Source organism: Podarcis erhardii, assembly GCF_964252035.2.
Source record: "Podarcis erhardii genome assembly, chromosome: 10".
Classification (NCBI taxonomy): domain Eukaryota; kingdom Metazoa; phylum Chordata; class Lepidosauria; order Squamata; family Lacertidae; genus Podarcis; species Podarcis erhardii.
Window position 1 is genome coordinate 76,599,970 of NC_138500.1, and position 22,698 is coordinate 76,622,667.

At 44.2% G+C, this 22,698-nt stretch overlaps 1 protein-coding gene and 1 long non-coding RNA gene across 8 annotated transcripts in view; both read right to left on the reverse strand.

Annotated features, from left to right (window-relative positions):
* ITPR2 (inositol 1,4,5-trisphosphate receptor type 2) overlaps positions 1 to 22,698 on the reverse strand; it is a 355,772-nt gene that overhangs the window by 21,081 nt on the left and 311,993 nt on the right. For all 7 annotated transcript variants that reach the window (XM_081879044.1, XM_081879042.1, XM_081879045.1 and 4 more), the window contains 3 exons: positions 18,135 to 18,260; positions 9,800 to 9,975; positions 411 to 575 (listed from right to left, as the gene is read on the reverse strand). In XM_081879044.1, coding sequence (XP_081735170.1) covers positions 411 to 575; positions 9,800 to 9,975; positions 18,135 to 18,260 — 467 coding nt within the window. The remainder of the gene's footprint in view (positions 1 to 410; positions 576 to 9,799; positions 9,976 to 18,134; positions 18,261 to 22,698) is intronic.
* On the reverse strand, positions 19,715 to 22,163 carry LOC309351514. Its single transcript, XR_014160882.1, has 2 exons — positions 21,970 to 22,163; positions 19,715 to 19,807 (listed from the first exon to the last, which is right to left on the reverse strand). It is a non-coding gene; the product is annotated as an uncharacterized lncRNA (long non-coding RNA).

A 22,698-nucleotide genomic window follows, 5' to 3' on the forward strand; every position in this document is an offset into this window, starting at 1 on the left:
GAATAATACAAATAAGTAGAACATGGTTTTAAGTTCTTGTTTAAAGAAGGAAGAGGGAACGTCAGTTTAAAGAATGATGTTCTTTAAACTTGCATCACTACTATTGCTATTAATCAATGGTATTAAAATATGTACATATTTTTTACCCACACAAACCAATAAGAAACACATCCTTCATGGTGTTAATCATCCTAAGATGATTGAATTGTACATCTAAAAATGCAATATGGGTGTGACTAATGACCAACATATGTGGACAAACACAAGCATCATACAAATAGTGTCAGAACACCAGGATTGGCTGCCATTCCCTGCTGAGCTACATGATGTGAGAATTGAGATCTAACATGAATCAAATGAGTTGTATTTTTCATTTTGGCAAAACAGCCACACTCCAGAGATATACTCACCAGGAAGCTGTAAAAGAATTCATGCACACAGAGTCCCAGCATGCAGACAAGGACATAGGCAACGTGGTAGAGGAAGGCCATATCCATGATGACTGCTCTGTATCCACGAGTAAATGTGCCTCGATTCCCAACAAAGCTCACCAAAAATACAATCTTGTTACTAAGCTGGGGGAGTGGACAAAAATTGCTATGCTTCAATAATCTGAACCATATCTCTTTAGAATATCACACTAGGAAAACATTTAGAATACAATATTAACCATATTATTACCATATTATCCCCCCTCTTTATATATAGTCAATCTTCGTTTTACGTGGGGGTTACCACTGCACACACTGGTGGAGCATGCATAGCGCAGAGGTTTTATTAAGCGGATTTTCCAACTGCACAAATTCCCTATCAGACACCCCACACTAATTTGTGTTTGTTTTTTAAGGCTATAAGAGTCAATAGTTCTTATCTACTGATGATTCATTTATTAATCTGCCTTAGTTTATTAACTAACAGGTACAAAAAGAGAAGTATTTTAAGGGTATTTACAAGGAGGTGACAAAGCATTACTGCTCAGAGATGGAGATGAAGGACTGGAGGTTCTGGCCAAATTGAAGTTTGGTTTAAGTATGGAAACTGAATGCATTCCACTTTTCTATAATTTGTGTACATGCTGTCCCTGCATTTAAGTGCTTAATAATCACATACGCTTAGCGTGACCATTTGTCCTCCCAAGTTTTTCCAACTCCACATTATCAACCGTTCACATTTTTCCCCCAACACCACATATTATCTCCAACTGCCCACAAAAAAAACCTTGACCTGGTGGGGTGAAGCTGTAATGCTAGCTTCCTGGTAGTTATGTTGCTGCTGTTTACCAGGACAGAGAGAGGTGAAGTGGTGAAGTTGGCATGGTGAGGGCACACCAGCAGAAGCACTGGATTGACTCCACAAGTGTGCCTGCACTGCGCTGACCTCCCTGGCTCCTTTGCTTCCCAGTAAGCAGCAGTGATACAGCCACTGGGACATTAGTGATGGGGCTCCACCCCACCAGTCAAGCAGCTTTTGACCAGGAGAAGCATTGCATCATGGAAGCTACTACACTGGCAGTTAGAGCTGTTTCTGTTTCAGCAAAGGATCCCCATGCCCAGTTTGGTGGTTCTACAGATCTCAAATGAGCCAATGGAAAGAAAAGCATATCACAGTTTGATTTCAGGGTTTTAAACTCCATACTGAAATGGACAAAGTAGGCCTAGGAATGTGCTTGCAGCCCAAATGTGTTCGCCCTTCCCTTTTCTTTGAGTTGAGGCTTCAAATTGAACAGATTATTTGTATACCCTACTACCTTAGTTTTTTAATGGCCCAAGATGAATGGAAAAGAGACAAACAGCCAACTTTATAGATAAAGTGATTATTGGAAAACTCATTCTGGACTTCCGGTCGGCGCCATCGTTTAATGGTGGTTCTAGCCTCGAGCTCCGAGGCAGGACTGCTCCGCAAGTTCGGGTCCGACCCGCTACGGCGAGCGGGGGACCCCTAAAATTACAGGCGCGGAAGCCTGTAAACAAGGAGACTCGGCGGGCACCTTTTGCGCCCCTCGATACTGTAAAGGAGCCTTTTTAAAGGCTCCGGAGTGGCATCGGGGAGAGCGCGGTGCTGAGAGTCGCTACCCAGCTTGTGGAGTGAAGCCGCGTCGCCATGAACGGAGAGCGCCGATTCCTTCCTGAAATAAAGATTTGACTGCAACACCCGTGAGTAAGATTGAGGGACTGAACGGGACACTAAATTTGAAAATTGGCTGAAAACGGGGAAGGCATTAAACAAGGAAGTCTGCCCCCCCGAACTGCATGATTAGCGAAGCAATGAAAATAGCAAGCTGTATTTGAAGGAAAAACCTTTCGCAAACTGTCAAACCTGACATTGGACTTAATATTCCCCCCAATTGGCAGGAGAAGGGGGGAAGATAAAATTGGATATTGTTCCTGCGCGGAAATAATCGTAAAAAAAGACTTTTCACTGCCAAACTCCCCCAGATCGAGCTGCCTGAGCAAGGAGAACTGTCAGTCTAAATTGGATACAAAGTAAGGTTTTTTTGGAAACTTAGCTGTTGGACTTTTGGACTTTAATAAAGCTGTTGAACTTATGGTTAAACTGAAACATTTGTGGATTTACAGTATCGACTCTTGAACTTTTGGCTCATTGCTCTATGTTTCCCTTGCTTCTTTGTTACTCATTTCCCTTCGGACACAATTGAAAGCTCCCTCTAGAGGGTTTAAAGAGAAACTTTGTACATTGAAAAAAGAAACAGTGGGATTTTCCACTTGCAAGCCTACTCTGTGAGAACGACCTTGAGGCCATGAGTGGCCCTGTGGATGAGATAGTAACTAGACATAAATCAAAACAAGCGCAAGCACAAGCACAGAAGAAAAGGAGCTCAATACCAGATATAACACCAGCTGCATAGGAAAAGACAGTAACAGCTTCTATGGAATCTATGACTCAGGCACTGGTCAAAATAAATCAATCTTTGGAAGCTCTGACCAAGCAATCTATAGAACTGACAAAGCAGTCCACAGAAAATTCTAAAAAATTGACAGAATTGACAGCAAGATTGGACTTGAACACGGCAAGCGTATCATCTAACACAGATTCTATAAATAAATTAATTCAAGAAAGTTCTGAAACAAGAAGGATTGCTGAAAGTGCAAAAAAAACTGCAGAGGAAACAAGGGGAAGATTTGAGCCGATCGAAAAAAAAGTAAATGAACATGATGCAACCCTCTCTTTATGGGAACTACAGAGAAAGGAGAAGAATTTAAAACTTAGATTGGTTCCTGAGAGTGAGGGCGACAACCTTGTGGGATTCCTTAAAAACAACTTTGCAGAATTTTGGCATGAGGAATGGGGAGAAGGAGAAGGAGTTGAGATCGAAATAACAACAGCCTTTCGGCTAGGTAGGAGGCAGACAAAGAAACCAAGGGACTGTTTAATCACATTGGGATCCAAGGAACAGAGAGATAAAATATTGAATCTACATTACCAAAAAGCCTTGGTGATCCAAAATTCTCAGGTACAGATTTTTAAAGATATCCCTAAATACATTTTGGAGGTGAGAACCCTTTTTAAAGAATTGGTTGATCTGCTCAAGAAAAACGCCATTCCTTTTAGATGGGAATTTCCACAGGGTTTGTCCTTTAACTTCAAAGGAAAGAAGATCAAAATAAGAACAATCCAAGATAAAGAACAGTTTTTGGGGAGACACCGGGAAGACTTGCAGAAAGGAACTGTAGACGAGGAAGAACCAACTGATATTGCTAACCTGTCATTTGGACTCTTGTTACCACCATCAGAAGAAGAACAGAAACTTGGAGCAGTTGGAGGAACAGGTACTTAGTAACAAAATGTCTCTGCAACTTCTTAGCTGGAACTGTAACGGTTTGAACCTTCCCCGAAAAAGACGCCAAGTCTTTCATATTTTGAAGAGAGAGCAGTTAGACTTAATATGCTTGCAAGAAACCCATATTGTCAGGACACACAGGAAATTATTGATAAATAAGAGACTGGGACAGGAATTTATCTCATCAGACAAAGTGAAGAAAAGAGGAGTGGTGATCTATGCAAAAGAAAAATTGGCTCCAAAAATGATATTTAAAGATGAACAAGGAAGATACCTGGCAATTGAAATACAAATTCAAGGAGAAAAAATTTTGATAGTCGGAGTTTATGCACCAAATGAAGGGAAGGCTGAATTTTTTAAGAAGTTGCATGAGACCTTAATGGACTTTCTGGATTATAAAATTGTATTGATGGGAGATATGAATGGAGTCGTCTCCACAAATATGGATAAAGCACAGAGACAAGTGATTTCAAAGGAGGGGAGACTACCAAAGACTTTTTTTGAAATGACTGAAACTATGGACTTGATTGATATCTGGAGAACAAGGAACCCTCTTGAAAGAGAGGGAACCTTCTTTTCTGAAGCAAAAATGACATGGACAAGAATTGACCAAATTTGGATTACTAGCAGCCTGGCGCCAAGAACCAAAAAGATAGAAATCTGCCCAAAAACCTGCTCCGACCATAACGCTGTAAAGATGGAGATGAAATTAACAACCACTGGATCCTTCAGATGGAGAATGAATGACACCCTATTTAAAGATGAAGAGATTTATAAAAAGGCCCAAAAAACATTGAAAGATTATTTTGAGATAAATTTGAGAACAGACGTGGAGTAAAGAACAATCTGGGACGCTAGCAAAGCTGTCATGCGAGGTTTCCTAATTCAACAGAACTCTATAAAAAGGAAAAGACAAAATGAGAGGAAAGAATTTTTTTTAGGAAAAATGAGAGAAGGAGAAAAGAAATTGAGGTCCAAACCAAAGTCCCAAGAGATCTTGAGAGAGATAAAGTATTATCAGACGCAATACATGGAATTGATGAATCAAGAAATAGAATGGAAAATAAAGCAAATGAGACAAAAAACATTTGAATCTGCAGATAAATGTGGGAAACTTTTGTCATGGCAATTAAAAAAGAGGCAGAAACTGAATACAGTGACCAGCTTAGAGATGGAGGGAAAGACCATCTACAAACCCAATGAGATAAGTAATTGTTTTCAAAGCTTTTTTAGGAAATTGTATGCACAAGGGCCAGTAAACAAACAGGAAATTGAAGAATTCCTTAGAAACTACGGATTACCAAAAATTTCAGAACAGAATAAAAGGATCTTGAATGAGAAAATAACAGAACAAGAGATAGAGGGTGCCATCCAGAATATGCAACTGGGAAAATCACCAGGACCAGACGGCTTGACCGCCAGTTACTACAAGAAGCTGAAGGATTGGTTAATACAACCTCTAAAGGAAGTTTGCAATGAAATTATGGAGGGGAAAAAGGCACCTGAATCGTGGAAAGAAGCTTTCATCTCACTTATACCGAAATCAGAGACTGAAAAAAACCAGGTTAAAAACTACCGCCCTATATCTTTACTCAATGTGGATTATAAAATTTTTGCAGACATTTTGGCAAAAAGATTGAAGCAAGTGTTACTAGGGGAGATTCATAAGGACCAAACTGGCTTTCTCCCAGGGAGACATATGTCAGACAATGTGAGGAACATTATCGATATTTTGGAGCTGTTAGAAGTTGACATTAATAGAAAGGCTGTTTTGATTTTTGTGGATGCGGAGAAAGCCTTTGACAACATTTGTTGGAGCTTTATGAAAAAGAATCTCCAAGGGATGGGGGTAGGCCAAGGTTTTGAAAACGGTATAGGTGCAATATATTCGGAACAAAAAGCAAAGTTAATTGTAAATAATGTGGTAACGGAAGAAATACCTATAGAAAAAGGTACACGACAGGGTTGCCCAATATCTCCTCTACTTTTTATATCAGTCCTGGAGGTTTTGTTAAATATGATTAGAAAGGACCAGTTGGTTAAAGGAGTTCAGGTCGGAGCCAGACATTATAAACTAAGAGCATTTGCAGATGACCTAGTTTTGACTTTACAACAGCCAGACATTAGTACCCAAAGAGTGTTGGAATTAATTGAAATATTTGGTCAAGTAGCAGGATTTAAATTGAATAAACAGAAAACAAAGGTTTTGGAGAAAAATTTAACAATGGAAGAAAGAGAGAGGTTTCAGAGTGAAACAGGTTTGGAAATAACGAAAAAAGTGAAATACCTGGGGGTAAATTTAACATCTAAGAATCTGAATTTATTTAAAGACAATTATGAAAAATGTTGGTCAGAAGTAAAGAAAGATTTAGAAACATGGTCAAGGTTGAAATTGTCCTTGTTAGGTCGAATTGCTACTATTAAGATGAATGTATTGCCTAGAATGCTTTTTTTGTTTCAGAACTTACAAATTCTGGACAAGATGGATTGTTTCAAGAGGTGGCAGAAAGATATATCAAAATTTGTCTGGCAGGGCAAAAAGCCCAGAATTAAGTTTAAGATTTTAACTGATGCAAAGGATAGAGGGGGATTTGCCCTGCCGGACTTAAGATTATACTACGAAGCAGCAGCTTTCTGCTGGCTGAAAGACTGGCTACTTCTTGAGAACACAGACATCTTAGATTTGGAAGGATATGATAATTGTTTTGGTTGGCATGCATACTTATGGTATAACAAGGCAATGGTGTACAAAGGTTTTAAAAATCATATTGTTAGAAAAGCATTATATAATGTTTGGAGCAGATACAAAGATCTACTGGAAACTAAAACTCCCAGGTGGTTGTCACCAATGGAAGCCAAGGGGGTGAAAAAACTTAATATGGATTCTAAATGGCCAAAATATTGTGAAATCTTAGAATATGAAGGTGAAAGGGTTAAGCTTCAGAGTTATGAAAAACTAAAGTCCAAAGTTCGAGATTGGCTGCATTACTACCAGATAAATGAGACATTTAAAGAGGACAGGAAAATAGGATTTCAGAAGGAGAGGTCAAAGTTAGAAACGGAACTGTTAGAACCCAATACTAAGAATCTGTCAAGAATGTATAATTTGCTGCTTAAATGGAATACACAGGAGGAAACGGTGAAATCAGCTATGATTAAATGGGCACAGGATATCGGTCATGACATTATGTTTGCTGACTGGGAACAGTTGTGGACCACTGGTGTTAAGTTTACGGCATGTAATGTCTTAAAAGAAAATATAATGAAAATGATCTACAGGTGGTACATGACCCCAGTCAAGCTTGCAAAAATTTACCATTTGCCCAATAATAAATGTTGGAAATGTAATGAGAATGAAGGTACCTTTTATCACCTATGGTGGACCTGCCCGAGGGTGAAAGCATTCTGGGAAATGATCTATAATGAAATTAAGAAAGTCCTTAAATGGACATTTACTAAGAAACCAGAGGCTTTTCTCCTGGGCATGGTTGGCCAATTGGTGCCAAAGAAGGATAGGACTTTCTTTATGTATGCTACTACTGCAGCAAGAATTCTTCTGGCAAAGTATTGGAAGATGCAAGAACTACCTACTCTTGAAGAATGGCAGACAAAGGTGATTGACTTCATGGGACTGGCAGAGATGACCGGCAGAATTCGTGACCAGGGGAAAGAGGCAGTGGAAGAAGACTGGAAGAAATTTAAAATATATCTTAAAAACTGTTGTAAAATTGAGGAGTGTTAAGATGTCAAGGGGTAAGAAGCAGAGAACTACAGCTGTAATTAACAAATTTATGGGAATTTAATGAAGGGAACTAAATGGATAAATTGACTAAAGGGTTGCTAAAAAATTTTAAAATAAGGATGCAGCGAAAGGGAAGTAAGGGGAAGTCGATTGAAAGAAGTTACAAGAAAATAAGATTATGAATTCATTTATGTTTGATTTGTTTATGTTTGTTTGTATTTTGTAATGTGTTTGTTTTTTAATTATGTGTTTTAAAAACTGAATAAAAATTATTATAAAAAAAAAGGAAAACTCATTCTGAATCTGACCAGACACGGGTCAATGTCGAGCCTACCAAGTGGCGATAATGACAGCGAAGAGGACCTTCTTCACTGCCTCTTTTACATCTGCAGAAAACAGCAGCAGGAGACTCCTTCAGGTGGTTCTCAATGTAACAGAACCACCTGTGTCATAGACATGGTATGGACCCCAAGATCTCCTGCAATGATTTTGCAGTTTTTTGCAGATAAAGTTGCTCAGATTTGGAAAGAGGTAGACTCTACCATAGGAGCAGGGCCTGGGCGGGAAAGTGCTAGAGTCCTGTCCATTCAAGTTGCACGGGGTCAGTTCCAATCTGTTACCTCTGAGGATGTGGACAGGTTGCTTGGACAAGTGAAACCGACCACCTGTCTCCTTGATCCTTGCCCATCCTGGCTCATAAAAGCAAGCCGGGAAGGGCTGGACGATGGGCTCTGAGGGTGGTGAATACTTCCCTCTGTGAGCGAGCCTTCCCAGCCACGCTGAAAGAGGCAGTTATTAAACCGCTTCTTAAAAAAACATCTTTGGACACAGCCAATATGGCCAACTATTGCCCAGTCTCAAATCTTCCATTCTTGGGCAAGGTGATTAAGCAAGTGGTTGCTGAACAACTACAGGCACGTCTGGAGGATGCGGGCCATTTGGATGCCTTCCAATCAGGATTCAGGCTTCATCATGGGACTGACACTGGCTTGGTTGCACTGGTCAATGAACTCTGACGGGCCAGGGACAAAGGTGAAAGCTGTTTCCTAGTTCTGCTGGAGTTCTCAGCGGCCTTTGACACCATTGACCATGACATCTTTCTGGATTGTCTAGAGGGGCTGGGGCACTGTTATACAGTGGTTCTGCTACTTCCTCCTGAGCCGTGTCCAGAAAGTGGTATTGGGGGATGAGTGTTTGGACCCGTGGCCTCTCACTTGTGGGGTGCCTCAGGGTTCCATCCTCTCTCTGATGCTCTTTGTTATCTACATGCAGCCGCTGGGAGAGATCATCAGGGGGTTTGGGCTGGATGTTCATTAGTGTTCATGCGGATGATACCCAGCTCTACCTCTCTTTCAAATCAGAACCAGTCAAGGCGGTGAAGGTCCTCTGTGAGTGCCTGGAGGCGGTTGGAGGTTGGATGGCGGCTAACAGATTGATGTTGAATCCTGACAAGGCAGAAGTACTGTTTTGGGGGGACAGGAGGCGGGCAGGTGTGGAGGACTCCCTAGTCCTGAACGGGGCAACTGTGCCCCTGAAGGACCAGGTGCACAGCCTGGGAGTCCTTTTGGACTTGCAGTTGTCCATGGAGGCGCAGGTCAATTCTGTGTCCAGAGCAGCTGTTTACCAGCTTCATCTGGTATGCAGACTGAGACCCGATCTGCCTGCAGACTGTCTTGCCAGAGTGGTGCATGCTCTAGTTATCTCCTGCTTGGAATACTACCTTTGAAGGTGACCTGGAAGCTTCAACTATTCCAAATGTGGCAGCTAGACTGGTGACTGGGAGCAGCCGCCGAGACTATATAACACCAGTACTGAAAGACCAACATTGGCTCCCAGTACATTTCTGAGCAGAATTCAAAGTGTTGCTGCTGACCTTTAAAGCCCTAAATGGCCTCGGCCCAGGATACCTGAAGGAGCATCTCCACCCCATTGTTCGGCCTGGACACTGAGGTCCAGCACTGAGGGCCTTCTGGCGGTTCCCTCACTGCGAAAAGTGAAGTTACAGAGAACCAGGCAGAGGGCCTTCTCAATAGTGGCACCCGCCCTGTGGAACACTCTCCCATCAGATGTCAAGAAAATAAACAACTATCTGACTTTTAGAAGACATTTGAAGGCAACCCTGTTTAGGGAAGCTTTTAATGTTTGATGCTTTATCATATTTTTAGTATTCTGTGGGGAGTTGCCCAGAGTGGCTGGGGAAACCCAGCCAGATGGGCGGGGTGTAAATAATAAATTGTTGTTGTTGTTGAAGTACTTACGTTAGCAGCACCAAGAAGGATCAATGTAGGCCCAAGGCCAATAGTGTATATGGACCTGAGCATTACAGACACCAGAAATGGGCGAATACCAACAGGTTTAGGGAAGAAGAAAAGCAGCAATGTACATATGCCTACTGCTATCCAGAGAAGAACTGAAAATAATGGAGAAAGTGTGCCTAGAAAGAAAAAGAAAGAAAGAAAAAGTCATTATAACTTTATAATGTAAAAACTGTATTACTGATACAATACCAGTGTCCTGTCCAACTCAGTATGTATAGGAACAATTGTATTTACATATTTATACTTTTTCAGTCATAATGATGTAGAAGATAAAATGAGCAAGATGACAACAAGGCTGGGAGCCCTTTTCTTGTGCTTTTAGTAGTGCCTTGATCTGCAGACATTTTTTTCCTGCAGTGAAATGATTTCAGCAGATCAAGCTGTGGCAAAAGCACTAAACAGGCTGGGCCATTCCCAACTGCAGGTGGGTACCTATCCTGTAGGTAAGTGAGTGTGGTTGTTTCTGGAACACAGTCAGAATCCAGGAGCTGTTGAGGAAGCGACTAGGCTCTTTACACCAGTGTTTCCCAACCTTTTCCCAACCATGGCCCCCTTCCGACCTAGTTTCCTTGGGCATAGCTAAAGGGGGGGTGAGGGCAGCTGTCCCCCCAAATATGTAAAAATCAATACAAATTAATACAAATCTTAGGTTCTGCCCCCCCCCCAAATTATGGCTACACCCATGCCTCCCCATCCTACAGGTAGAAAGGTAGCTATTTAAGTGTTTTGTTTGTAAATAGAACATGTTTTATTTATATATATATTAATTTATACAAAATACAGTTACATAAAATGAGAGGAACATAATGAAATATTGTTGAAGCAGGAAAACATAGAATCATAGAGCTGGAAGGGACCCCAAAGGTCATCTTTCGAGTGCAAACCCCTCCAGCGTAGGAAACTCAGCTAAAGCATCCCTGACAGATGGCCATCCAACCTCTGCTTAGAAACCTCCAAGGAAAGAGAGTCCAGAACCTCATGAGGGAGATCCATCTTCCATGTATTATAAAAAGTAAATAACACTTATGTGACCCCAGTTATTTGACACAGAGCGGGAAAGCTACAGATACAGTCCAAAAAGTGCACAGGGAGTTCTGTATATATGGGGAGGGGGGAATTAAAAAGCTAGTGGTCCTCACTGACTTGGTGCAAAAAAGATATTGCTATCTGGAGGAGTCCTGGTTGCCTAGAAAAAACACTATAGCCCCACCCTTAACCTTTCCCATAAGGCCCACTGAACTCAGTGCAGCTTTCTTCTGAGTAGACACTTCATTATTTGCAAGCCAGCAGCACCAGACGACCCCACTCAGCTAGACGCCGGGGTGGACTTCAGCCTGAACCTTGAAGAGCTGGGCTGACGCTGCCAATGGGCCCTGCGCTCCTTGGCAACATCCGAAGGCCCTGATCTGCTTGCATGGATTGCACCCCATGCCTTGCAGAGTCAGGCCCAGGCTGCCACCAGGCCTAGCACTGGTGGCAGCAACAAGCAGCTCAGGCTCACCCAGCCCTACCCATTGCCACCCCACCACTGCACTTACCTGACCTGGGGGTTCTGGATTGCAGGCTCTACTGGACAAAAGGGGAGCCTCAGCAATACCCTCTCCCACTGGAAAGAAATCAGGATTGATTGGCCAATCAATCAGGATTTTTAAAAAAGAAGAAAAAAAATTCTTCTTCACTTCCCTCTGTGGTCCCCATGCCTCGTGCTGTGGCCATTTATGCAATTTTTACCTGTGGCCCCCCTGGAACATCCTGGGACCCCTGCTCTAGGAAACACTGCTCTACACTGCCATCCCTGATGTGCCTTGTGCTGTGCTGTAATAAATAAACAAAAACTGCAAACTTGGGCTAAGGTCAAGCGAGTAGTAGAAGTGGATACAGTATGGACTCATGCATGCTTCGGTTCATAATAAAAGTAGAAGTGGATATGTTTATGTGTTGTCATAGTTTGCAGGAAAAAGGAAGACATGCTATGCTAAAACTTTGCTAAAGGTATTGATAAAGGGATATAAACCCTTCTACCTCTCAGTCATGAGTTCATAATGAGTCCGGTTAGTAACATGTGAACCACCATCAGTGGAGTGAATCCGGTTTCAAGGAGAAACACGTGTTCCTCATTAATACTTCCTGCACCACACTTGAAGATTACAAACACTCTTATTGGCAGGCTGGCTCAGCCAAGGATTGAAGTGGAGTGACCTGGAGTCTGACCTATCCTTTCAGCCCATGTGGTGCTGAGCAGGCGATGGCATAGCAACAAGGGATCACAGCTCCTGAACCATCAATGAAGCAGTCGAATGAAGCAGTTTTTGTCCCTTATGGTCCTATCCTCCCAAGTATTCCAAACACTTGAAGATGTTGGAGAGAGAGAGAGAGAGAGAGAGAGAAACTGAGCCTAGGGCTTGCCGATAGGAAGGTCGGCAGTTTGAATCCCTGAAACAGGGTGAGCTCCCGTTGCTCGGTCCCAGCTCCTGCCCACCTAGCAGTCCGAAAGCACGTCAAAGTGCAAGTAGATAAATAGGTACCACTCTGGCGGGAAGGTAAATGGCGTTTCCGTGCACTGCTCTGGTTTCGCCAGAAGCGGCTTAGTCATGCTGGCCACATGATCCAGAAAAACTGTCTGCGGACAAACGGCAGCCAGTAAAGTGAGATGAGCACCGCAACCCCAGAGTTGTCCGTGACTGGACTTAACTGTCAGGGGTCCTTTACCTTTAAGTAAAATAAATCCCTGCACACAGAAATATAGTACATCAGAGAAAAGGCTACATGTGTGTGTGTATGAGAGAGAGAGAGAGATAGAGAGATTACGTAGTTATATGCAAAGAGCATTCAAACAGGCAACACCCCCCCCCCCAAATCTTCCAGCTGAAATAGAACTTTCTAGAAAAAAGCATTATTGCCACTTTACCACTTAGCATGTATATCTAATTCTTTTGGGGGGGGGCAGGTGAGACCCTCTATTCATGCAGGCATTAACATTCATCTGCATGGTTGTCTGGGTAATCTTAACTCTTAATAAATAAAGCTGCCACTTCAGTGATGATGCAACTCCCTGTTTTGTACTCCATCTAACCTTTCCAGCCCTACTCAGTATAATTAAAAATATGTGAAAAATTGACATGGGTACGGTTAGCAGTGATTAAAACATGAGACATGTTCTTCCCCTCCCCCAAGAAAACTAGTCCTAAACCAGAAGAGGTATTTCCCTTTGCTCCCCGCTGACTCTCAGGACATGCCCACACATTTTAGGTGCTGAGCTTAACCTATTAATTCCAAGAATACTGGAATTAATGTACTTCCAAGAGCACATGATGGGAGTTATTCAGCTGCACGGAGCTGAAGAAGGCAATCAGAACACATGACAGGAGCAAATCATATGCCTCGGGGGATGTGAGCATGTTGGCGCAGAACTTTCTGAATGACACCTAAACTTCTCACTTAACAATTATTAGCACCTGTCAGGGGCTCAGGAGCAGAGGCACAGGAGGGGGAGGAAATGGAGAGCGAGGGGGAGGAATCCGAGGGGAGCGTAGGAGATGACAGTGGTCCGAGGGATTCCATGAGCCTCTCCAGCGAATCGGAAGATTCACAGAAGGGGGCGCCAGTGGCCAGGGGTAGGGGGTTCCCAAGGGGAACGCCCCAGGAGCAAGGGGGCAGCAGGGACTCCCAGAGCAGTAGTTGGAAATCAGGACCAGCTTCCCCACCAGAGCAGAGTGGGGGGGAAGAGTCTCAAGTATCGGGGCCAGTGCATTCCCCACCAGGGAGAGAAGACGAGGCAGAGCTGACCACGCCTCCATCGGAGAGTCGGACAACGGAGGGGAGGTCAGATCCGGCCAGTATCCCGGAAGAGGGAAGCAGTGACAGAAGTAGTGTAACGGTTAGGAGAAAGGTCACTGGGTTGGCGCGAGAGGCAAGTTCAAATGTACAGGAGCGCGGGACAGCAGAGAATGAGGGTTGGGAACCGGGTCCTAAAGCCCGCCGGAGGGAGGGGGAGGAGCTAAGCGACTCAGCGTCGGAAGAGTCCAGAAAGGGCAATGCCCCAGCGGGCAGGAGGACCCAGAGGAGGAGAGAGCAGCGGAAAAGGTGGAGCAGGGCTAGGATCTTAAACTGGTGTCAGAGGGGAGGAGACTCAGACGGGACTTCGCCGATCTAGAGTTTAAGACGTAGGGCTGCACGCTGCGGCTTTGAAATGGAAACTGAACTTCAATAAAGACTTTTGTACATTACGACAGCCTAGCGTTGGTCCTCTGTGAGCTGGGACCTAGAGGCAGCTCTGACAGCACCCTTGCCATATCTGCTGCCCCAAACATCACAAATTAAGATCTCTCACTTTTAAACACTTGCAGACATTTGTAAAAACATTTTTATTGGTTTTTAAACAAATACAATAACCATTAAACACTTACTCAGCAGTATAGCTAATCGTGTATGTTATCCATTGTCTCTAGACCTACACTTACACATTCAACATTCAAACATATTACTTCATGTAACCTCTCCACTGAGAATATTGAGCAATTGGTACTGCATAAGAAGGTCTTGATTTTGGTCATTAACATAGCTAAAGAAATGGGTCCACGTTTCTCTATACTTTATGCCTTCAATTGCCCTCCTGTGTCTAGTGCAGGCTTCCTCAACCTTGGCACTCCAGATGTTTTGGGACTACAATTCCCATCATCCCTGACCATTGGTCCTGCTAGCTAGGGATCATGGGAGTTGTAGGCCAAAAACATCTGGAGGGCCAGAGGAAGCCTGGTTGAGTGAGACTCTCAGACATTGCTGTATCCCAGATATTATTTCCCCCTATGTTCAGGGGTATTTCAGCCTGGTTCTTCCATTGCTGAGCTATCACTAATTGTGCTGCGGTCAGTAAGAAGCCTACTAGTTCACTGTGGCACAGGGTGGATGATTGGATTAACTTGTGGAATGAAAATATGAAATTTACTGCATGTACAGCGTTAAAAGAGAATATAATGAAAATGATGTATAGATGGTACATTACACCGGTAAAACTTGCAAAAATGTATAAAACATGTAAGAAATGTTGGAAATGTAAAGAAAAGGATGGTACTTTTTATCATATGTGGTGGGAATGTGAAAAAGTGAAGAGCTTCTGGGAACTGATCTATAATGAACTGAAGAAAATGTTGAAATATACATTTGTTAAGAAACCAGAGGCTTTTCTTGAGAGCTTGTAGGGCAGCGGCTGAAGAAGGAGCAAAAAGGGTTTTCTCCTGTGTGTGTTTCTTGTGGCTGATTAGCTGCTCTCCCTGTGCAAAGGTCAGAGGGGGCAGGGTTTCTCCCAGCAATCATGAAGTCCCTTTCCTTTTAATATTACTGTCCATGGGATCTCACCCAGCACTTCCCTAAGTTTTATAAAGTCGGCTTTCCTAAAGTCAAAAAATTGAGTCCTAGTATGCCTAGTAAACTTCAGAAGAGCATGATCACTCGCGCCTAATGATCCTTCCACTTCTACCCCACTAACCAGGTCATCAACATTGGTTAGGACCAGATCTAAAATGGCTGTTCCTCTTGTTGCTTCTCCCACTTTCTGGACAACGAAGTTGTCTGCAAGGCCAGTAAGGAATCTGTTTGACCTTATGCTCTTGGCTGAGTTTGACATCCAGCAAATATCCGGGTAACTGAAGTCCCCCATTACTACTATCTCCCTTCCTTTTGCATGCTTGGCCATCTGTTCCAGGAAGGCATCATCTATGTCCTCCGTTTGGCTTGGGGATCTATAGTAAACTCCCACAATGAGGTCCCTGTTATTCTTCTCTCCCTTAATTTTGACCCAAATGCTCTCACTTTGGCTTTGAGGTTCTAAATCTTGGATCTCTTCATAGGTATACACATCCCTGACATATAACGCCACTCCTCCTCCTTTCTTGTCTGGTCTGTTTCTCTGAAATAGATTGTATCCCTCCATTATTACATTCCAGTCGTGGGACTTATCCCACCAGGTTTCAGTGATGCCTATTATGTCATATTTAGTTTGCTGTACCAAGAGCTCAAGCTCATCTTGTTTATTACCCATGCTTTGTGCATTAGTGTACAGACATTGAAGTCCATTAATCATTCCCCCATGTCTCTTATTTAAGGATTTTTTCCTCCCACCACTAGGTCTGTGTGCTGTTTGCTCCATTTGGTCTATGACATTTGGATGATTATCTTCATCAATTGATAGACTCCTACCTTCAGGAGCACTGTCTCCCTCCCCCACATTAGTCAGTTTAAAGCCCTCCTGATGAGGTTTCTGAGATTTTTGGCAAAAACATTCCTCCCAACCGTTGTGAGGTACAGCCCATCTCTTGCCAGAAGTCCATCTTCAAGAAACTGCAGTCCGTGATCTAAGAATCCAAACCGTTCCTGTTTACACCATTTGCGAAGCCAGCTGTTCACTTCCACTATTTTTCTCTCTCTCCCTGGGCCACGCCGTTCAACTGGGAGGACAGATGAGATGACAATTTGTGCATTTAAATGCTTCAATTTCCTGCCCAGAGCCTCATAGTCTCTTTTGATCTTCTGGAGGCTATTGCTTGCAGTGTCATTGGTTCCCACATGAACCAAGAGGAAGGGGTATTTGTCAGTGGGTTTTATGATTCCTTGCAGTTGTTCAGTTACATCTTGGATCTTAGCCCCGGGGAGAGAGCACACTTCCCGAGACATCTTGTCAGGCCCACAGATCACTGCTTCTGTTCCCCTCAGTAGGGAATCCCCTATCACCACTACACGCCTCCTCTTAGGTTTGGTCGGGGTTCTTCCGTGAGCTGTCCGTTCCAAGGTCGCCTGTACATTCCCTGAGGACTGACTTTGCTGCTCTTCTTCATATACCTGATCGACTGTAATGAGGGAGAGATCCTCAAATGAGGTCTGCTCTTCGTCTTCCATGCTAGGGGAGAGGACCTCAAAGCGATTGTGTATTTCTAAACAATCAGAGCGAACCCTGGGCCTCCTTTGAGTCACGTTTCTCCATATATCTGGCTCCTGTGTTGGTGAACTAGCCTCCTTCTCAGGGGAGTCCCCTGTCTCCTCCTTGGTGGAGACGGTGTGCTCTGTTGCTTCCAAGAAGAGCTCCAGCCCTCTAATTCTTTGGAGCGTACCTACATGTTCCTCCAGTTGCTGGACTTTGTCTTTTAAGAGGGCAATCAACATGCAATTGCTGCAGGTAAAGCTGCCTGCAACCTTTGGCAAGATGGCAAACATTGCGCAGGAACCGCAGGCGACTGCAGCTGTTTCCTCACTCTCCATCTTGAGAACGTGTCGTTGGGGGTGGCTACAGCGGTCCTCCATCATAAGAAGCATGCAGACAGGACAAATAACTCCCCCCCCCAAAAAGCCTAGGTCTCCCCCAACAAACGTTTGAGACTAGCTCCCCTAAATCTAAAAGATGGATCAAACTGCGCGCGCCGCTAGGCGCATGCCGCTAGGCGCACGCCGCTGCCCTGCAAGCTCTGATGATGCCTGTTGTTGTTGTTTGTTTAGTCGTTTAGTCGTGTCTGACTCTTCATGACCCCATGGACCAGAGCACGCCAGGCACTCTTGTCTTCCACTGCCTCCCGCAGTTTGGTCAGACTCATTTTTGTAGCTTCGAGAACACTGTCCAACCATCTCGTCCTCTGTCGTCCCCTTCTCCTTGTGCCCTCCATCTTCCCAGCATCAGGGTCTTTTCCAGGGAGTCTTCTCTTCTCATGAGATGGCCAAAGTATTGGAGCCTCAGCTTCACAATTTGTCCTTCCAGTGAGCAGTGTAAATGCCTACGTCTTCCCAATCCTCGAACAGCTGATATTTATTTGTGTATCTAAAAGCTGGATGATCCAGGAATGGGACCACTGGTGAAGGGCCACTGTTTTGTTTCATGTTCTCCACACCATCAGTACTGATCTAGTAAATGGTTTGCCTATTTTCCTTACTTCCTTCAAGGACAAAGGTAAGAAGGGGCAGCCTCTCATTGAAGGTGTCAAAGGGACATTGTCAAGTTGGACCCAAGGGTCCTGTGTTCTTCTGCTGAGCAATGGGATCAAGGATTTGATTTGAAAAGCAGCACAGTTTAACATTAAGTTAGGCATTCCCATCCCATGTCTGTAAAGAGTTTTGTTTCTTATCCTAGATTTTTTGCCTCCTGACACATATGCATTGAGTTTGTTTTGCCATGTCTTTAGCTGAAGAAGAGGGATAGGAATAGGCAAAACTTGAAATATATATATAAGAAACGAGGTAACACTGGCTCCAGATTTATGCTGGGTTTAGAAAATTTAGAAATGAAATTGCTTACCTTCATCGCCATCATCTCCAAATGGGTAGAAAAGAGCTACGGCTAGGTTGATGAAAACGGCCAGATTGAAAGATATACTTCCCCAGAGGGAAATGTGCCGGGAGAACCAGAATAGAGCTGGATTATCTGGGGAGGGAAGAGCAACATTCTGACAAGGAGGAAGCAGAATTATGATCATCAAAAAATAACAGTTTCTAGAAGTGATGTGATGTAAAATCTCCTGCAATGAAGCAGTAAACAACTAAAACATCTGTGGGCACCAGGGGGTTTGAAATGAAACAAATTTAGGCTCTGTTCTCACAATGAAAAGAGGCCCTGGGCAGCCAGTCAAGGTCATTAGACAGGAGGCAGCAGAGGCAGCTGCTGTGTGGTGCTGGCTTCCCACCTAGATTTGTTCTTTTATTTACCTGTGACATCACATGTGAGTAAAACTACAAATTATGGAAGAGAGGGGTGAGTATGAACCATGGAGGCCAAGTCACTCAGAGACCAAGAAAGGGGGAAAGGTATCCAGGAGGGCCTAGCCTAGGCTTCAAGCCCATTACCATGAGGGAAACAACTGAAGCTAAATTGTAGATTTATACTTGTAACCTGCTTCAATGCTACTTTGGCAATTAAGCAGTATGTACATAGATAAATCAATACTAGATGATTCATCAGTAGCGGCCGTGCGGTGGGCTGGAGCCCCCCTTGACTCTGACAATGTTGCAGCTTCACCTAGATAAGGTGGGAGAGAGGAAGGGTGGGGACAAATAAAAAAATAGTCCTCAGAATCAAAACTAGAGAACTAGAAGGCCTTAGGAGCTTCATATATTTAAAATCATCAACTGAAAATTCTCTAAACACTGCTGGACATTGGGACAGAGCTTCCATCATGAGAGCAACTTGAGCGTTGAGGGTTATGGGTTAGACTTAAGGGTTGAGGCATGCACACATGGACATCCCTTTGCCTGTTCTTATATACCCTCCAACATTTCTCCAATGAAAATAGGGACATTCCACTCCATAATGATAATTTTACTACAGTGGTGCCCCGCAAGATGAATGCCTCGCAAGACGAAAAACTCGCTAGACAAAAGGGTTTTCGTTTTTCGAGTTGCTTCGCAAAACGAATTTCCCTATGGGCTTGCTTCGCAAAACGTCTAGCAACTTTGTTTCCTTAAAGCCATTAAAACCAAGGGTGCATTGCTTGAAGAGGTGCAGTTGCGACTTGACTTCGAGGAGCAACTGATAGCATGCGGTTTGGTAGCCTTTTTTCAGGTTTTTGAGGACTTTGCTGATTTTTGAAGCTTTTCCAAAACTTCTTTTGCATCCATTTGGTAAGTTAAACTTTTAAAACTTTTTTGGGGGGTTTTGGATTTTGGGTTGGGGTGTTTGGAATTCAAGGACTTGGTGTTGGGGGGTTTTCTTTGCAAGAATCTGGGAGCTTGTGTGGTTTTTTTCTGCATTTTTCTGATTTTTTGTGACCATTGGGCCAGTCTGCTGTTTTTTTAAAAAAAAATCTGGGTTTGAATTTCTGTGTGATGGGTGGCTGGGGGAACAGTTGAGGAGGGGTTTGCAAGAATCTGGGAGCTTGTGGGGTTGTTGTTTTTTTCTGATTTTCTGTGACCATTGGGCCATGTTGTTTATTTTTTTAAAAAAATTCTGGGTTTGAATTTCTGTGTGGTGGGTGGCTGGGGGAACAGTTGGGGAGGGGTTTGCAAGAATCTGGAAGCTTGTGGGGTTTTTTTTTAATTTTTCTGATTTTCTGTGACCATTGGGCCATGTTGTTTTTTTAAAAAAATAATTCAGGGTTTGAATTTCTGTGTGGTGGGTGCCTGGGGGAACAGTTAGGGAGGGGTTTGCAACAGTTGGGGAGGGGCTTGCAGCAGTTGGGGAGGGGTTTGCAATTTCTGTGTGGTGGGTGGGTGGCTGGGGGAACAGTTGAGGTTTTGGAAGACTTTGGTGATTTCTGAAGCTTTCCCAAAACTTCTTTTGCATCCATTTGGAAAGTTAAACTTTTAAAACTTTTTTGGGGGGTTTTGGATTTTGGGTTGGGGTTGGTTGGGACTTGGTTCTGGGTTTGAATTTCTGTGTGGTGGGTGGCTGGGTGCTTTTGAATTTTTTGGATGTGAAGCACTGATTTTTTTTTGTGTGTGTGAGTTTACGAAGGTAGGAGCTGTGCTGCCATGGGACCCAAGAAGACTGCTGCTGCAGAGGCCGGCGAGAGGAAGAAGGAGAAGGTGACGCTGGAAATGAAGAAGGAGATCATCCGGAAGCACGACGGTGGAATGCATGTGACAGACCTCACCAGGGAGGAATCCATCGACCATCGGGACCATCCTGAAGATGAGGGAGAAGATCCTGGTGACTGATGCAGCCAAGGGAGTCACCAGGATCGTGAAGAACCGCCCAGCTGTTCTGGAGGAGGTCGAGAAGTAGCTGCTCATCTGGTTAGAAGAGAAGCAGCGTGCAGGGGACACAGTGACTGAGGCCGGGAACAGCCAGGAACCTCAGGCGAGCCAGAAGTCTTCAAGACAAGCAGAGGTTGGTTTGACCGGTTCAAGGCAAGATCTGGAATCCACAGCGTGGTCAGGCATGGAGAGGCTGCCAGTTCTGATGTTCCTGCGGCTGAAGACTTTGCAGCGGAGTTCCTGGAGGTTGTGAAGACGGAGGGCTACGTTCCACAGCAGGTCTTCAACTGCGACGAGACCGGGCTGTTTTGGAAGAGGATGCCCAAAAGGACTTTCATCACTCAGGAGGAGTCCAAGTTGCCTGGCCACAAGCCCATGAAGGACTGTCTGACCCTGCTCTTCTGTGCCAACGCAAGTGGCGACCTGAAGATCAAGCCCCTGCTGGTGTACCACTTGGGAGAACCCACGGGCCTTCAAGAAACACAAGGTCGACAAGGAGCAGCTGAGTGTCATGTGGCGATCCAACAGTAAGGCTTGGGTCACACGTGTGCTGTTTGTGGACTGGGTCAATCTTGCTTTTGGCCCTGCTGTCAAACAGTACCTGCTGGACAACGCCCTGCCGCTGAAGGCTTTGCTTCTGATGGACAATGCTCCTGCTCATCCTAAAGGCCTTGAGTTGGACTTGTTGGAGGAGTTCAGCTTCATCAGCATCATGTTCCTGCCGCCTAACACCACACCACTGCTCCAGCCGATGGATCAGCAGGTCATCGCCAATTTCAAAAAACTCTACACCAAGGAGCTTTTCAGGCGATGCTTCGAGGTGACTGATTGCACCACCATCACCCTGCGGGAATTCTGGAAGGACCACTTTGACATCATCACCTGCTTGAAGATGATCACCACGGCCTGGAACAGGATGAGCCAGAGAAATTTGAATTGCGCTTGGCGCAGCCTGTGGCCGGACTGTGTGGCACCAAGTGACTCTGATGCACCAGAGTCAACAGTGGTGCAGGACATTGTTTCCTTGGGGAGGACCATGGGCCTGGAGGTCACAGAGGAGGACATCAGCGAGCTGGTGGAGGAGCACGACCACGAGCTGACCACCCAGGAGCTGGTCGAACTGCAGGCAGAGGCTGCTCGGAAGCAGGCCTCGCTGGAAGAGGAGGAAGCAACTGAGGAACGGCTGTCCTCCAAAGAACTGAGGGACATTTGCCTGAAGTGGAAGGATGTGCAGGCTTTTGCACAGCGGCACCACCCTGACAAGGACCTGACACGTGACCTTGCGAACACTTTTGATACGAGGGTCATGTCGCCTTTCAGGGAGGTGCTGAAAAGGCAGATGAAGCAGCAGACCATGGACAGGTTCTTCAGCAAGAAGCAAGGAGTGGAAGAGGAACCTTCTTCGAGTGGTCCCCCAGAGTCTTAGAAAATGTACTGTACACTTTGTTGATTTTTAAATGTTTTTCTGTCATGTTTAGAAACTTAATTTATTGTTCCTTCAATTTTTGAAATGCTCTTTACAGTATGTGTAACTTTAAAGAGCAGTTAATAAACTCTTTTTGTACCAAATTTGGCTTTGTTTGGACTTTTTTTGACCATAGGAACGCATTAATTGAATTTCAATGCATTCCTATGGGATTTCTGCTTCGCAAGACAAAAAATTCGCTAGACGAAAAAACTCGCCGGAACGAATTAATTTCGTCTTGCGAGGCACCACTGACTGGGTTGCCCCAGCCATTCTTGGCAGCTTCATATATATATATGAAATATTAAACATTAAAAAAACCTTCCCTATATAGGATTGGCAGGGGGTTGGACTCGATGGCCCTTGTGGTCTCTTCCAACTCTATGATTCTAGGATTCTAGGATTGCCTTCAGATGGCTCAGGGGTGGGATAACTCCATACCCTCCAACATTTATCCAATGTAAATAGGAACATCCTAAGGAAAAGTTCCGGGATCAAATAAAAAACTGGGATGGCTTCTCTAAATCAGGGATGTCCGTGGAGGATCTGGTCGTAATACCCCTTTCTGCACCAAGAACCAGACCCAGTAATGATGATATAGTATCCATGTAAAACTGGTATGATACCTGGGCATAATGTATTAATTAAAGTCACTGTTGAAAGGTTTGGTCAGGGTACATACTGGAAGCTGAATATAAATCTGATG